Raw genomic sequence first — 16,945 nt, 5'->3', positions numbered from 1 at the left:
AGGCAAGGAAGAGGAAAAACGAAAGAGAACTTGGTTAGCTCAGAGAGGAGAAAGTCTTTTCTATCCTAATACAAACTGCTAGATTCAATAAGCACTCCTAGTCCCAGAACGGGACAACATCAACTGTTGGTAACATAATGTTTCCCTTCCCCCAGATGCAAGATTTTTTCTCAATTAACACTTGTTTAATTCTGAAAAAGAAGGTAATTAAAGCCATTTCCTGTAGCCTGTAGGAGTAAAGATAAAGATTGGAAAAGACTCAAGGTTCTCAAAGCCACAGCTCTCTGAGACATGAAAACCAGAAGTACTCAGTAAGTGGATGTGGGAAAACTATCTCCTCCCAATGGGAGTCCACAGAGCATGGCTTCAGACTGCCACCTCCCCTCATCTCACTACACAGGGAACGTGGCCTTCATAGCTTTCTTGATTGACAAATGAAGTCCAACATCCCATGATTATTCTGCAAGTAACTGCACAGATATCTCACCCCAGTGCCTGTCTGGAGCTCACCCAAGGTCATCAAACCACTTGGTGGTGAACCAACTGCCTTAACCTTTGTGGGGAGGGGATAGCTAGGCGAGGAGACCAGAGGAATGGGAAGGGCAAGCACTTTGCAAGCCTGGCCTCTCAGTGCTTAGTGGAGGCCAAATCAATGGCAACAAGGGATAGTGGCTTGGCCCAGGGGGAAAATCTATAAATTGTGCTTTTCTATCCAGAAAGCAGAGCAGACAGAAGATGGTGGGAGAAATGGAACCTGATCTTGTTGTTCTTGGACTGTGGATTTTACTGACGTAAAACAGAATATCCTGTGTACCTGACATCAATGTATAAATAATGAGCATTAACAGTAAAATGTTCAATGAAGAATCAAACTATCAGAGTTACAGTTGTCCCCTCAATCAGTATCACTTTGTCTACTGCAATAGAGTGGCTAGAACTCCACCAAGGCTCGGAGACCCCTGCAAGGCCAGCATCTGGATGCACAGCAGGTGAGCACCAGACGTCAAATCTCCATACACAAGCCTTATCAAAATGGACTAGAGGCTGGGCCAGACCAAAGCAGGACGGCCTTGGAGCAACACCAGCCTCCTAGATGGGTTAGGCACAGCCCTACGCAGGGGTCATGATTTCAAGGCCAAATTAAACATCACATATCCCTACAGTCTGCATCCCCCCAAAACTGCAAGGTGAGGGGGAGGGGTGTTTCTGCATTATATACATACTTTCATTACGAACATTTGAATACAGACTTTCTATACACACATCACCTATATAATAAAAATGTACACGACATGAGTATATGTCACTGTATAAATATAGAGAGGTTTAGAAATCTTGAACCCGCGCTTCCTGTTCACATCCGGATCTCCACTGCTTCCTCCCCGTCGGGTCCATCATTTAAGAGTTGGGCAAAAGGGACAAGTGTCATTTGTGTTGGTCTGGGCCCAGAATTTGATACACTGGAAAGAAAGAGACACACATAATATCTCAGACTTAGCTGGGAAAACAAAGTAAGGTTAGCAGAGAGTGCCATTAAAGATCATAAGATCTAACTCTCAAAAATTCTCACAGGGACCAGATGAACTAGCAGGGCTATTTATGAAAACAAGCTCGTGCATGCGCATATATGCATGGAGGTCTGAGGTTATCACAGGTGTCTTTTTTTTCTACCGTTAAAAAAAAAACAAAAAAAACAAAAAACTATTGGCCGGGCGGTGGTGGCTCACGCCTTTAATCCCAGCACTTGGGAGGCAGAGGCAGGTGGATTTCTGAGTTCAAGAGTTCAAGGCTAGCCTGGTCTACAGAGTGAGTTCCAGGACAGCCAGGGCTACACAGAGAAACCCTGTCTCGAAAAACCAAAAAAAATAAAAAAACCTTATTTACTCAATGTATGAGTGTGCCCTCAGGGTTTGTAAATGTAAAAAGCGCTAAGGACATAGCTGAGTGCTTGCCTAGCATGCAGAAAGCCATGGGGGAATCCACACCACCAATAAACCAGCACAGAGGTGGGGGCAAGAGGATCAGATGTTCAAAGTCATTCTTATCTACATAAAAAGTTGAAAGAATTTAGATGTTAACCCAGTTTCTACTTGGAAAAAGAAAATGAATAAAATCAAATGGTTAAGGAGTCACATGGCCGGGCGGTGGTGGCACATGCCTTTAATCCCAGAACTCAGGAGGCTGAGGAAGGTGAATCTAGGCCAGCCTGGTCTACAGAGTGAGTTCCAGGACAGCCAGGGCTACACAGGGCTACCCTGTCTCAAAAAAAAAAAAACATAAATAAATAAATAAATAAATAGACGGCACACCTTTAAACTATTCTGCTACTGTAGTTACTAATCTCCTACCTGATTAGGCCCTATCACTTCTCTCAGCTCAAGCAAAACATATCCAAGAAAATAAGTTCTCAGTGCTTAAGGAGAAGCTGCCTATGAGTCACCTGCAGAGAACGGGGTGAAAATCTATGAGCATCTAGCTGCGGACTCCGAGCTCTGCTGATGGCGAGGCCACAGGGGACTGAAAACTTTGACTACATACTCATGATGAGCATCAACCCAGTAAGACAGTCAAGACAAATTACCTCAGCTGTCTGTCAGAGGAGAGCCCAACATGCTATACAAAACCTACCTCCTTGTGCAGTGCGTGGGTGCAGGCCATCGGGTGCAGCTCACTGGGCTGGACAAGTTTCTGACACATCAGACACAGCTTACAAGTGGGTGGAGCCTGTGGGACAAGAAGGCTTGTCATAGCTAGCCAAGCTCTAGGTCACCTTGCCTGCTATGCCCATGACTCCATCCATTTGTTCCATGGTGCAAAACTATTCTTCAGCGAAAGAGATACAAGTCCTAAGCTAGATTCCTGCCTAAAGTACTTGCAGCGTGTTCCCTGGAGGGCTGCAAACAACCCTGCTGTGGAGATAATGGTTTCCTCTAGCATTCTTACCTGTAACCCACTCCCTCCTCACCCTGTGCTTCTCCACATCCCAGTGTTAAAAGAAAAGAGTCTTACATGTGAAGACCTTCCAGGGTATGAAACTTGGGCAGAAGGCAAGAACATTGGGGTACTGATTTGGGCCAGAGGAGCAGGGTACAAAGCCCGGATCCGACCAAGTGGCTGTGGGCAGAAATAATTGCAAAGTGAGGGAAGAGTCTGAGCAACAGAGCATGTATCAAAAAAGAAACTGGGGCCAGCAGGATGGCTCAGTGGGTAAAGGTGCTTGCACGTAAGCCTGACGATCTGAGTTCAATTCCTGGAACTCACATGGTAGAAGAAAATGGACTCCCACAAGTTATCTTCCAACTTCCACACAACATACGACACACAGACACACAGACACACAGACACACACAAATAAATTTAATTTAAAAAAAGCACAAAAAGAAATAAATTCACTTTTAATGATGAAAAAAGCAGAAAAAAGCAGAGCAGATACTCCTTGCTCTGATCTCCTCACTTCCAGATCTTCTGGTTGGCTTCTTTCTCAACCTCTCGGCAGGCCTAAGTTCTCACCCTGAGGCTCCTCTTACCTGAGTGGTTGATGCCACCCGTTCCTGCTCTGCCAGTCGTGCAGCTACCAGTTGGATTAGTTCCTCCATGGTCAGGCCCGCCATGGTGGTACGTGCTGTCTTGATTTGCTGAAGAATGTTGGTCATCTGGGCCCTGAGGACAAACAGTGTTAGGGAAAGAAACTTAGATTTCCTGGGAACATCCACACTACCTCCTTACTTCAGATCGTAAGCATTTCTCTGACAGACTGGAACTGACCCTTGATGACACTTACTTAGTGCACTGTGGGAACCGAGTCAGCAGCTTCTCCAGGATCTTCTCCAGTTTGTCTACTGGTTGGGGCCGGGGAGTTTCAGTAGAAGCTTTAATACCGCCCAAGCCTGGGGGAGGCGGAATGGAGGCAGCAGGAGGCATGTGTGGACCATGAGGGCTGACCAAGGAACCCAAGCCTGGGCTGTTTCTCCCATGTGAGCCAGGAAGAGGAGGGGAAGGTTGGCTGGACTGGGAAAGGGCAGGGTTCAAGATTGGAAAAGACAAAGAGCGAGGATCCGCACTCGGCATAACCATAGGCATAGTGACCTGCCCAATAGAGAAGGGCATCCGAGGGGTCAGAGACGGACTGGGCTGAAATACTTGAAGCATGAAATCTGCCTGCAGACAGGAAGAGGTAGACACAAAAGAGACGGGGAGAAAAGATTAGGAACTGGAGAAAGGCTACAGAGATGGTTCAGTAGGTAAAGCACCTGCCTTGCAAGCATAAGGACTTGAGTTCATATCCCAACGTCCACATAAACGCCTATAGTGGGGTGTGTATCTGTAATGCTAATGCTTCAGGGGCAGAGACAAGCAGATCCCCACAGTGGCTAGCCAGTTTAGCCAAGCCCTGAGCTCTAGGTTCAGCAAGAGACCCTGTCTCAAAGAGTAAGGTACACAGGCTCGGTGTGGTAATGCATATCTTTCATTCCAGCACTCAGAAAGCAGAGGTAGCTGGGTCTCTGTGAATCTGAGGCCAGCCTGGTCTACATAAGGAGTTACTCATACTGAGTAACACCTCATCTCAAACAAACAAACAAACAAACAAACTCTAAAAGGTAGCAAGTAACCCAAAGTTGACCTCTGGCCTAAGTGTATGGGAACATACACACATACACACACATACATACACACACATACGAGCATGCACTCACACATACATTATGTAAATATAGACACATATAAAAAATTTTTAGAAGCTGGGTGGTGATGGTACCTGCCTTTAATCCCAGCATTCAGGGGGCAGAGGCAGGCGGGTTTGAGACCAGCCTGGTCTACACAGTTCCAGGATAGTCAAAACTACCAGCAAATCAAAACAACAACAACAAAAACAACCATCTTTTTTTTTTTTTTTAAAGAGAGAAAACTGCGGAAATCAGTGAGCAACTCTTCCACCCTGGCACTAAATGATGACGGTCCCAATGTCTTCGTAAAAAGAACAAGCAGACACCTGCGACTCTGTTCACAGTGCACACAGGAGGACTCGTCAGAGCCAGTACTTACCTCTGAGGGTGGCGGAGGCAAAGTCGGGGTAGGGATCTGAGGAAGGCTGCTCAGCTTGGCTCCATTCCTCACGAGCTGGATGTGACTGTTAAACTGGTCCTGTAGCAAAAGGAACAGAAAGGACTGTCTTCTATCTACTGCTAGGCTGAGCGGACCTCAGAAGAAAGCTGCCACTCTCAGGACCCCACAGCAGGGAGGAGCAGCTCTGGGCAGCAGTGCAAACGGCTACCTGCCAACCTACTGTCAGGAGAGGTTAAACACAAACTGGGGCTGACTGAATCATCGCTGTGAACTACACTTACCCGAACATTCTTTTTCATTATCCGAACTCCATTCAGTCTTGTCTCCCACTCTTGTTTGGAACGAACTGTCTCTAGTGTTGGAGGAGTTGACCTTTCAAAACACAAAGAATTCATAGAATTGATAAAACAACAATCAAACAATCCTTTGTTTATTTGTTTTTCAAAACATGGTCTCTCTCTGAATAGCCTTGACTGTCCTGGAGCTTGCTTTGTAGACCAGGCTAGCCTTGAACTCACAGAGATATGCCTACCTCTGCCTCCCAAATGCTGGGATTAAAGCTGGTCACTGCCACCACCACCTGACTGACAATCAATTCTTGATTTATGGAAAATACAGGTTTAGAAATCGTTTGGGCCAAAAAGCATTGCCTCCACACTTGGTCTCTCATAGTAGCTGATGGATGACAGCTCAGCACTGCTGCCTTCACTCTGTGTCTCCTCTTTGTGTCTCCGTGTGCTGGCCTCTGCATAGGCATGTCACTTAGCTAGCCTGTGTTACTTATCAACAAGTATCTAATCTATAATTCCCTCTCCTTTTGATGATGATGGCACAGAGACAACTGTCCTAAAGCTGCAATCACCAGGGATTCAAGGAGGAATTACAACTTCCAGGAAAGGCTGCCCCTCCTGATAAGGGCAGTCATCCATGAGGGTTAGCCTGGACCCTGGAGTAGAAGGGGTCATCTTATAGGAACCAGACTGATCCCCTCACATGATGACATCTAAGGGACTTCTTCAGAACAAGTACTGAGACAAATATCAATGAGAGCACGTCTTGAGCCACACTGGTTAATTATTTGAACCTCTTGTCCCTTGCCCCAATATCTCCTCTATTTAATCGTGAAGTTCAGTGCCACATGGTGACGGAAACCTATAAACCAAACATTCTGAAGGTAGAGGGAGAAGAATCAAGTGTTCCAGGCAGCCTGACTACACAAAATCCTATCTCCAGCAAAGCCCTACACTGGAGAGATGATGCCTCAGCTGTCAACAGTGCTTGCTGCTCTGTGGAAGAAAGAAGTTTGGTTCCCAGCATTCACACTGAACACTACACAACTGCCTATAACTCCAACTGTGGGCATCCATCCGACACCCTTGGCATCTGTCTGTGGGTACCCGTGTACTTACACTCAAACATACACTCATAAATAAGAATAAAAAGTCCTTATATAAACAGATGAACCTAAAGCTCATGCTGGTACTCCAAAGGCAGTTCTGGCATTTCTGGGTCCCTTTATTATTCTTCCCAATGTGGCCACGTTGATTGTATCTTCTCTGTTTTTCCTATCACTAATCTCTTTAACTGGTATACTGGGATGAGTGGCAGGGCTGCCAGAGCCTGGGTTTTTGCTCTAAACTCCAGTTCTATGCTAAGAAACAGTTGTTGGGTAATGATTCTTGAAAAAAGAGGTGGGAGCAAATGCTAGAGAAACCCAAGATTCTAAGTCATCTGCTTCACATAAATCATACTACCTTTCTGTTTGAGACAGGGTCTCCCATCTTGGCCTGGAACTTTCAATCCTACTGCCTCAGACTCCCAAGTACTGGGATTACAGGAACGTAACACCATGCCTGGTTCATGACATCATCCCACCAAGAGGTTTCTTGCCTGCCTGAAAATGCTATAGAGAGCCTCTAAATCCTGGGCCGACAGAGGAGAAATGGCCATGGAAGAAACAAAGCTCCAAAGACCTAGATTATACTTTGATGGTTTAGCAGAGAGTATTTACTCAAACAGAAATACAGTAATAAAAAGTATAAAACTATAAGAAGAGAAAAGAGTGAGAAAGTGCAGAAAGAACACAGAAGAGAACACAGATAAAGCCTTAAGAGTCTTGTGAAGACAGATGCAGGCCAGGCCTACCCACCTTGGCCTTAGAGGGAGACACTTACTTGAGGTAAGTCAGATGAAGTTCTGCTTCTTTTTCTGCTTCTTCCAGTTTCAGCACCAGCAATTCCTTCCGGCTCTCTAGTGACAGGATCTAAGGAACACACACACACACACACACACAAGGGGGGGGGGGGTAGAAGAAGTCGGGGAGGAAGAGAGAACTTGTTAACTTTACAATCACAAACTACCTGTAGTTAGAACAAATGTTTCCAGGCTTCTACTTCTCTACTACCACAACTGTAGAGCGCCTGGGAGCACAGAGCCCAGGTTCTGAAGACACTGGCTCTTCCTACCTCTGCCTTCCAGGCCCGCTCTGTCTCTTCCATAATGTTCCGGTTGATTTCCCCATCCTGGGTCTTGAGTCTATCCAGCTCCATTTCCCACACTTCTCTGTACAATGAGAAGCCAAGAACAAAGTTAAGGAAGGAAACGAAGCTTGTTACATAGGACAGGTTCACTTCTCTACTCGCCCAAATAAAGTTACCTAGTGTACAAAATGTTATCTCCTCGAGCCCAAACCTAGCTGGGCATAGTAGCGCATGCCTCTAATCCTAGTCCTTGGAAGGCTAAGGCAGGTGGATTGCTTTGAGTTCTAGACCAGCCTAGACTACAATGTGAGACCCTGTTTCAAAGAAACAAAACCCCCTTCTGAGGCACATGTCCCATATTTTCAGAGCATTCAAAACCTTTATGATGTTCCTTTTACCTCTCAGTGGGTCTTTCCATGTGGACAGTGAAGAACACAGGACCGAACCCTGGGCCGGTTAATACTTACCTCTAACATACAACCAATGCAGCACTTATTACTAGCTAGCTCACAGATCTCTGCATTTCCATAACTACAGTAAGATTCTTCCAAAGGAAGATGTGAACTAGGTGTGGCAGGTTTTGGTAGTAATTCCAGTATTGTTTTAAGACAAGAGGATTGCCACAAATTTAAGGACAGTCACAACTATGTTTACATATGTTACATAGTTTAGTTACACAACTATGTTTTAGGCCAGCTTGGACTACAGAGTGAGATTCTGTTTCAAAAAAAAAAATATGTATTTCCATCATACCTAGCACTTCTCATTTTTTATCCATTTCTTCCATTTTAAAATGCTTCCTACCCCAACTCCAATCCCTAGGGTTGGTGACAGTCACTTTCAGGATTAAGGTGACTAACTGTTCTGGTTTGCTTAGCACTGAAAAATCTCCAAGGAGACAGGTCTTTCTGTGTTAAACTGGGACAGCTGACCCTCTTACTCAGGACTAAAGAAGCCACTGTGGAAGAGACCAGGAGAACTGTCTCCTATTACACTTCACTGTGAGCTAAAGGAATGGACTACTCAGGCTCGTGGAAAGAATGGAACGAACATGTTTTAAGTTTTCTACGATGCATTTTAAAAAGGTAAAAGAAAATAGTTTGGGAAGAGTTACATACTAAGAGAAATGCTCCTGTTCTTTCTCTATTGAGAGAAGTGATTTCATTGTTCTTGTTTGATAACCTTAACTATTTAAAACACAAGTCATTCTTTCTCTTGCTTTCTTAGTTGGTTTTGTTGTTTTGTCTTTAAAGACGAGGTCTCACTATGTAGCTCTAGTTGTCCTGGAACTTGCTACATAGACAGACCAGGTTGGCCAAAATGTCACAGAGACCCACCTGTTTCTGCTTTCTGAGTACTGCAACCAAACACCTGGATCTCCACATCTATAGTCTTTTTTAGTTTAGTTTCAACTTAGTTTTAGTTTAGTTTAGTTTTCGGGGTTTTTTTTTTTCAGATATGGTCCCTATGTTGCCCAGATTAGACTCAAACTAGGTGTGGTCCTGTTGGAGTAGGTGTGTCACTGTGGATGTGGGCTTTAAGACCCTCATCCTAGCTGCCTGGAAGTCAGTCTTCTCCTAGCAGCCTTCAGGTGAAGATGTAGAACTCTCAGCTCCTCCTGCACCATGCCTGTCTGGATGCTGCCATGTTCCTGCCATGATGATAATGGACTGAACCTCTGAACCTTTAAGCCAGCCCCAATTAAATGTTGTCCTTATAAGAGTAGCCTTGGTCACGGTGTCTGCTCACAGCAGTAAAACCCCTAAGTAAGACAGTTACCATGCCCAGCACAAGGCAGCAATTCTCCTCTTAATTTAATTTAATTTTTTTCATTTATCTTATATGTAAAGGGGTTTTGTCTGAATGTATGGCCGTGTACTACATCTGTTCCTGGTACCTTTGGAGTCTCTGGGATTGAAGTAACAAAGGCTGTGAGCTGTGGTACTGGAGACTGAGTCCTCAGCACGGTCAGCTGTGGAGTCATCTCTCCAGCCCCAGAAACAGCTCTCCTAACACAAGTGTCCAAGGCTCATTCTCTCGCACAGTCTTGTTTATGACCCAATTCTCCTCCATACACCCCTGCCCTCTATTTGAGATTCTGGGTATGTTTGCCACATACCCACTCATTCACTTATTGACATAAATTTGCATCTGATTTCTACTGACAAGTTCTGTTAACAGACCTGAGGAGGTGTGCCACATGGTCTCCAAATTAACTTCTGTCACATGAAGAATTCTCTAGCTGTTCTTTAAAAACTTCTAGGTAGCCGGGCGGTGGTGGCGCACGCCTTTAATCCCAGCACTTGGGAGGCAGAGACAGGCGGATTTCTGAGTTCGAGGCCAGCCTGGTCTACAGAGTGAGTTCCAGGACAGCCAGGGCTATACAGAGAAACCCTGTCTCGAAAAACCAAAAAAAACCCTTCTAGGTAGCTATAACTTCCTGGCAAACACATAAGCCTCCAAAGCTGGAATCTTCTCACATGAGAATGTATGGAACAGGGTTGGAGAGATGGCTTAGAGGTTAAGAACACTTCCAGAGGCCCTGGGTTCAACTCCCAGCAACCACAGGGTGGCTCACAACCATCTATAATGGGGTCTGATGCCCTCTTCTGGTGTGTCCGAGGACAGCTACAGTGTGCTCATACACATTACATAAATAAATCTTAAAAATAAAGAAGGATGTGTGGGACATTTTGTGGAATACAGTAATGCCCCACCTAGTTTCCCACGCTCTCTTTGACAGTGGGCTAATTATAGGATAGCATGACAGACAGTTGCCTTCCGTGTCTGGTGATACCCTTGAAGCTGAAAGATGTTCGAGGAACAATCTGTCTTTTGCTACATATGTATTTATATATGTACATACTTACATCAGAAAATCCTCTTACACCTATGGGAAATTCCATACATTCACAAACAGAAAGCCATTCCATGTGGGCGTTTGCCCACAACAGGTGTCCACATAAACTACAATGACTGATCAGACAACACAGATGGGTAGAAGAGCTGGCACAACACTCAGTGGATGAAGATGTTTGCTGCTAAGTCTGATGACCAGAGCTCAATCTCTAGAGCCCACACGGGGAAGGAGAGAACCCACTTCTGCCAGCTGTCCTCTGACCTCTGCACACGTGCTTGCACACATACACATACCCTGGCTTAGTTAGCATTTCTATCATCTATGATAAAACATCATACCATAAACAATTTAGGAAGGAAAGGGTTTATTCTGCTTATACTTCCACATCACAGTCCATCACTGACAGAGTCAGGGCAGGAACTGATGCAGAGGCCGTGGAAGAATGCTCTTTACTAGACTGCTCAGCCTGCTTTCTCACAGCATCCAGGACCACCAGTCCAGGAGTGCCGTCGCCAACAATGGCTTGAGGCCTCCCACATTGCTGATTAAGAAAATGAACTATAGAGGCATTTCCTCAATTGAGAGTCCCTCTTCCCAAATGATTCTAGCTTTTGTTAAGCTGACATAAAACTAGCTAGTACACACACCCAAATAAATAAATAAATAAATAAATAAATAAATAAATAAATAATAGTAACATTTTTATTAACAAAAAATATTGGCAGAGGCTAAATAAATATGTATAATAACATTTTTATTAATGAAAAAAACTTGGCAGAGGCTGGAGAGATGGCTGCTCTTCCAGAAGAGCTGGGCTCGGTTTCCAGTACTCACATGTTGGCTTGCAACCATCTAACTCTGACGCTAAGGAAATTGCCGCTGCCCTCTTCTGGCTCCCCAGGCATTATATACAAGGATTCACAGATATATATGCTGGGAAAAGCCCCATACTCATAAAATTAAAATTAAATAAGTGGGTAATTTTCTAAACAGTGATAAAAATACTCAGCTACATTATAACATAGCCATCAGATTTTCAAATAATACGCCACGTAAAATACATACAAAACAAGATTGTTCACAGAACAAAGGTGCCCGACACCAAGTCTGAAGCCCTGAGTTCAATCCTTGGAACTCTCAGGGCAGAAGGAAAGAACTAATTTCTGAAAATTGTCCTCTAACCTCTACATGTGTGCTATGCTGCGCGCACGCGCGCACACACACACACACACACACACACACACACACACACACACAAAGTAAGTGTAAACAAAACAACAAAAGAAAAAGACCACACACACCAGTTCCCACTTTGGGCAGAAAACAATCCATTAGATGTTTTCTGGCTTTTGATTTTGCCAGCCTCACTCTGTAGCCCAGACTGGAGTAAAACTTGCAGCAATTCTCCTGCCTCGGTCTCCTAAGTGCTGGGAGTAGCCAGATGAGCTGCAATGCCCAGCTCAAGTTTTAAAATCTGTCTGAGTTCTTTCAAATCTATACTTCTATTATTTCTCATACATAGTTTTTGGGTATCAGTGGTTAAAATTAATAAATTTCTATCACATAATTCAATAAATTCTATCACATAATACAATCTTGGCTTATTGCAGGTCTTGATATGTTTACATATTTTTAAAATTAACTTTATTTATTTATTTTAAAGATTTATTTTTTATGATAATGATTTTTTTTTCTTTTTTTCTTTTTTTTTTTATTGGATGTTATATTTACATTTCCTATGTTGTCCCCTTACCCCATCCCCCACCCACCCAGGAACCCCCAATCCCCCCACCCCTCCTCCTTCTTCTCTGTGGATGTAACCTCTATCTACCCCCCCACTCCCACCTCCCCACCCTCAAAATTCCCACCCTCTGGGGCATCCAGCCTTCATGCAGTCAAGGTTCTCTTCTTCCACCTATGCCCAGCAGGGCCCTCCACTCTTACATATTCAACTGAAGCGCTGGATCCCTCCCTAAGTGCTCCCAGGCTGGTGGTTTAGACCCTGGGAGCTCTTGTTGGTTGGTATTGTTGCTCTTCTCATGGGGCCACAAACCCTTTCAGCTCCTTCAGTCCTCACTCTAACTCCTCTATTGAGAACCCCATGATCAGTTCAATGGCTAGTTGTGAGCATCTGCCTCTGAGTATGTCAGACTCTTGAAGACCTCTGAGGAGATATCCATATCAGGCTCTTATCAGCATGCACTTCCTGACTTCCACAACAGCCTCTACCTTTGGTGATTGCACATGGGATACTCAGGTGGAGTGGTCTGTCCCTCACTTTGTCTCCATATCTGCTCCCTTGAGTAATTTGTTGCTCCTTCTAAGAAGGACCGAATCACCCCCACTTGGTCTTCCTTCTTTATGGGCTTCATGTGACCTGTGAGTTGCATCTTGGGCATTTCAAGGTTCTGGGCTAATATCCAATAATCAGTGAGTGAATACCATGTGTCTTCTTTTGTGATTGGCTTACCTCACTCAGGATGATAATTTCTAGTTCCATCCATTTACCTAGGAACCTCTCGAATTCATTGTTTTTAATAGCTGAGTAATACTCCATTGTGTAAATATACCACATTTTTTGAATCCATTCCTCAGTTGAAGGACATCTGGGTTCTTTCCAGCTCCTGGCTATTATAAACAAGGCTGCTATGAACATAGTTGAGCATATGTCCTTGTTATATGTTCGAGCATCTTCTGGGTATATGCCTAGGAGTGGTATAGCTGGATCCTCGGGTAATGCTATGTCCAATTTTCTGAGGAACCGCCAGACTGATTTCCAAAGTGGTTGCACCATCTTGCAGTCCCACCAACAATGGAGGAGTGTTCCTCTTTCTCCACACCCTCGCCAGCATCTACTATCACCTGAGTTTTTAATCTTAGCCATTCTGACTGGTGTGAGATGGAATCTCAGGGTTGTTTTCATTTGCATTTCCCTGACGACTAAGGATGCTGAACATTTCTTTAGGTGCTTCTCGGCCATTCGAGTTTCTTCCGTTGAAAATTCTTTGTTAAGCTCTATACCCCATTTTTTAATAGGGTAATTATTTATTTATTTTATGTAAGTATACTGTTGCTGTCTTTAGACATACCAGAAGAGGGAATCAGATTCTATTGCAGATAGTTGTGAGCCACCACGTGGTTGCTGGGAATTGAACTCAGGACCTCTGGAAGAACAATCAGTGCTCTTAACAGCTGAGCCATCTCTCCAGCCCCTTAGCTTTATTCTTTATCATAAAAGCCACACAAATTTTAAAAATTTTAGAAAACAAAAATAATTAATATAGAGTTCCCGACTGCTTGGTACTGTTTATACGACAAGATACTTAATCTCTGTAGACCAATTTCTCCATTTATAAAAACAATAGTATTTGCATGGTGGCTGAGAGGAGAAAGCACATGTAAAGAATTAGTTATATGTGATGACTCACGCTTGTGACCTCAGCAGCTGGGAGGTTGAGGCAGGAGATTTGCTATGCGTTTGGTGTTAGCTTGGACTACATAATGAACTTCAGTCCAGACTGAATGGAAGTATAAGACCCTGACTCAAACAACACAATGGTTTTAATAAGATATCTACCATACGCATAGTCACGATATTTGTTTTTTGTTTGTTTGTTAGTTATTATTGCTGGAATTGAACCTAGGCTCTTGTCTGTGCTAGGCAAGCACTTTAAGACTGAACTGTATCTTCTGCTCATATTAGTCTTTTAAAAGATATGGAACGCTTCACAAATTTGCGTGTCATCCTTGCACAGGGACCATGCTAATCTTCTCTGTATTGTCCAAAGTTTAGTATATGTGCTCCCTAAGAAGTAAGCATTAAATTTTTTTTAAGATGTATTCTCTTACTTATTAGAGACAGGGTCTCATTACATAGCCATGGCTAGCCTAGAATGTGCTCTGTAGAGCAGGCTGGCCAGAGACCGACCTGCCTGTACCTCTGGGTTACTGGGTTACATGGGTGGCATGTGCCATCACACCCTAGCACGATTCATTTATTTTATTTTTTTATGAGTATGATTGTTTTGCCTGCAAGTATGTCTGAGCACCACATTCTTGCAGTGTCCAGGAAGGCCAGAAGAGGGTATCAGACCCTCTGGAATTGCAGTTACAAACCACTGTTGGGTACCCTGTTGGTGTTGGAAACAGAACCCATATCCTTCTAGAGCAGTAAGTGCTCATAACTACTGAGCCATCTCTCCAGTCCCCAAATCTTATTTGTTTAACTAAGGTTTGAATTTTAAGCTCAACCTCTCACAACCACACTGCACATAAAAAGTTCTACTATTACTCCCAGCAATGGGTGGGTTGCATCTGTAATCCCAGTACCTGGGAGGTTAAGGCAGGAGAATTTCCGTGAGCTTGGCACTAGTTTGGACTATTGTGTTCTATAGCTAGCCTGAGCTACAGGGTAAGACCCTGTCTCAAAAGGTAAACCGAGGAGGTGGGGAAGCTAGGGAGACGGCTCAGTAGTAAAGCACTTGCCATGCGAGAATGAAAATTAAAATGCCCAGAATTTAGATAAAGCCAGGGCAGCAGGCAGTAGTGTGTATCTGTAATCACAGCACTCTTACAGAGAGATGGGAAGGAGTACCTGGAAGCTTACAGGCTAGCTAGCAAAACCAACAAAGAGATCCAGTCTCAAACAAGGAAGGCAAGAACTGAGACTGTAAGTTGCTCTCTGACCTCCACATCCATGCAGTGGCATAAACACATGCACACAGGCACACACACTAAGATGTTTACACACTAAAAAGTCCCCCAAAGATGTATGTGTATATGTGTAATATACAAGATATAGAATATATATGTAATATGCATACACATGTACATGTATAAATGCATACACACACACACAAACAAACAAACAAAAACAAAACTTGTGATTTAAAATGGCAGTCCAGGCCTAGAGAAATGGCTCAGTAGCTGAAAGTACTAGATGCTCTTGCAGAGGACCCAGGCTGAGGTCCCAACACCCACATGGTGGTTCACGATCATCTATAACTCTACTTCTAGAAGATCTGATGCCCTCTTCTGATCTCCATGAGCACCAGGTATGCTTGTGGTATACAGATATACATGTAAGCAAAATACTCATATACATAAAAATAATAAATCTAACAGTTTTTTAAAAAACAGACAGAAATTGCTGTTCATTATGTAGATCTACCATTACCACCTTAGATTTTCCTTGTTTTTTTTTTTTTTTTTTTTAAATCTGGCTATGTGAACTTTAATCTTTACTGTGGGTGTGTGCATACATGTGTGTATGGGTGTTGCCTTTATGTATACCTGTGTAACATGTGCATGAAGTATCTTTAGAGGCCAGAAGAGGGTGCTGGATTCCCTAGGACTGGAGTAACGGACTGTTTGCGAGCAGCCATATGGTCCTCTGAAAGAGCCACCAGTGACAGCAGAGCCGTGCCTCCAGCTCCTTCCTTGTTATCTTCAATTTCACAATTGTAAATATGCCACAAGTGTCTCTGTGTGACTAACACAAGCTAATGACAAAAGTGATGCAATCAGACATGAGAGGAGGGTAAGCCAGGCAAGCCACAGGCTCTGGAACTGAGGCCAACTGGGTTCCACTCCCAGCCTCACTACTCTGCACTGCCTGGCCAGTGAGTTTTTCTCTGCCTTGATTCCATAGAGTACGACGTGGTGAGAACACAGGAATCAACCTTCTACAGCACCACTGTGTAGACTAAATGAGTTAATATAAAGCAAAATACCTAAGACAGTCTCTAACAAACAGTAAGAGCTTTATGAATGCCAATTATCACTCAGATGTTACAACAACTTTCCTCAGAGAAACTAAAATACAAATACATCAATCTATCAGCCAGGCACAGTATACCTTTAATCCCAGTACTTGGAAGGCAGAGATAGTTGGATCTCTGTGAATTTGAGATCAGCTTAGTCTATGTAGCCAGGCCTACATAATGAGACTCTGACTCAAAAACAAAAGTAAACATCATTTTCCCTCTGTCAAGTGGAAGCAGGAATACTTCTGTGGAATAAGGGAGCCAATGTCAAGTGTCTCATGAAATACCTCTGACTGTTAGAGGCACAGATAAAAGTTAGAATCTCCAAGTCCTTGTCCTAAGGACTTTCTGCAGAATTACGGTACATTCTAGATAAGGGCAAGAAAGCAAAGCCGAACTAAAACCAGTGGAGAGTTAAGTCAAAGGTGTATTTCCGGACCTTAAGACAACTTTTTATAAAATCTTCCCTTTCTTTTTGGTGTGTGTGAGAGCTCCGACACAGTCTCGTGCAGTTCTGGCTTGCCTTCAACTCAGTATGAATAGGAAGGTGACCTTGAAGTCCAGATCATCCTGCCTCTACTTCTGAAGTACCAAGAATAGAGGCTAAACCGCCAAGCTGAGCATGAAACCAGTTTCTCCAAACAAGGCAGCCATACACAGAAGGACTAGATAAAGTCAAACATTACTGGCATGAATTCTTCATTGATTCAACATCTTTAAGAGTAGCCTCAATGTGCTAGACATTTAAATATGCATAGCAAGAGGGAGGGAGGAAG

At 43.7% G+C, this 16,945-nt stretch overlaps 1 protein-coding gene and 1 non-coding gene across 4 annotated transcripts in view; both read right to left on the bottom strand.

Annotated features, from left to right (window-relative positions):
• Nucleotides 1-763: 763 nt before the first annotated feature.
• Rnf214 (ring finger protein 214) overlaps nt 764-16,945 on the bottom strand; it is a 46,578-nt gene continuing 30,396 nt past the window's right edge. For 2 of the 3 annotated variants that reach the window (XM_028783663.1, XM_028783664.1), the window contains exons 7-15: nt 7,530-7,626; nt 7,239-7,327; nt 5,346-5,436; nt 5,044-5,142; nt 3,782-4,158; nt 3,528-3,660; nt 3,010-3,114; nt 2,629-2,724; nt 764-1,460 (exon numbers count right to left, since the gene is read on the bottom strand). In XM_028783663.1, coding sequence (XP_028639496.1) covers nt 1,395-1,460; nt 2,629-2,724; nt 3,010-3,114; nt 3,528-3,660; nt 3,782-4,158; nt 5,044-5,142; nt 5,346-5,436; nt 7,239-7,327; nt 7,530-7,626 — 1,153 coding nt within the window. In that variant the 3' untranslated portion in view covers nt 764-1,394. The remainder of the gene's footprint in view (nt 1,461-2,628; nt 2,725-3,009; nt 3,115-3,527; nt 3,661-3,781; nt 4,159-5,043; nt 5,143-5,345; nt 5,437-7,238; nt 7,328-7,529; nt 7,627-16,945) is intronic. The other variant, XM_028783665.1, reaches the window with a different exon arrangement.
• On the bottom strand, nt 14,115-14,224 carry LOC114635166. The gene has a single exon (XR_003713419.1). It is a non-coding gene; the product is annotated as a U6 spliceosomal RNA (small nuclear RNA).

This window comes from Grammomys surdaster, unplaced genomic scaffold (assembly GCF_004785775.1).
Source record: "Grammomys surdaster isolate TR1022 unplaced genomic scaffold, NIH_TR_1.0 1164, whole genome shotgun sequence".
In the NCBI taxonomy this organism is placed as follows: Eukaryota; Metazoa; Chordata; class Mammalia; order Rodentia; family Muridae; genus Grammomys; species Grammomys surdaster.
This window is presented reverse-complemented; position numbering and strand designations above follow the sequence as displayed.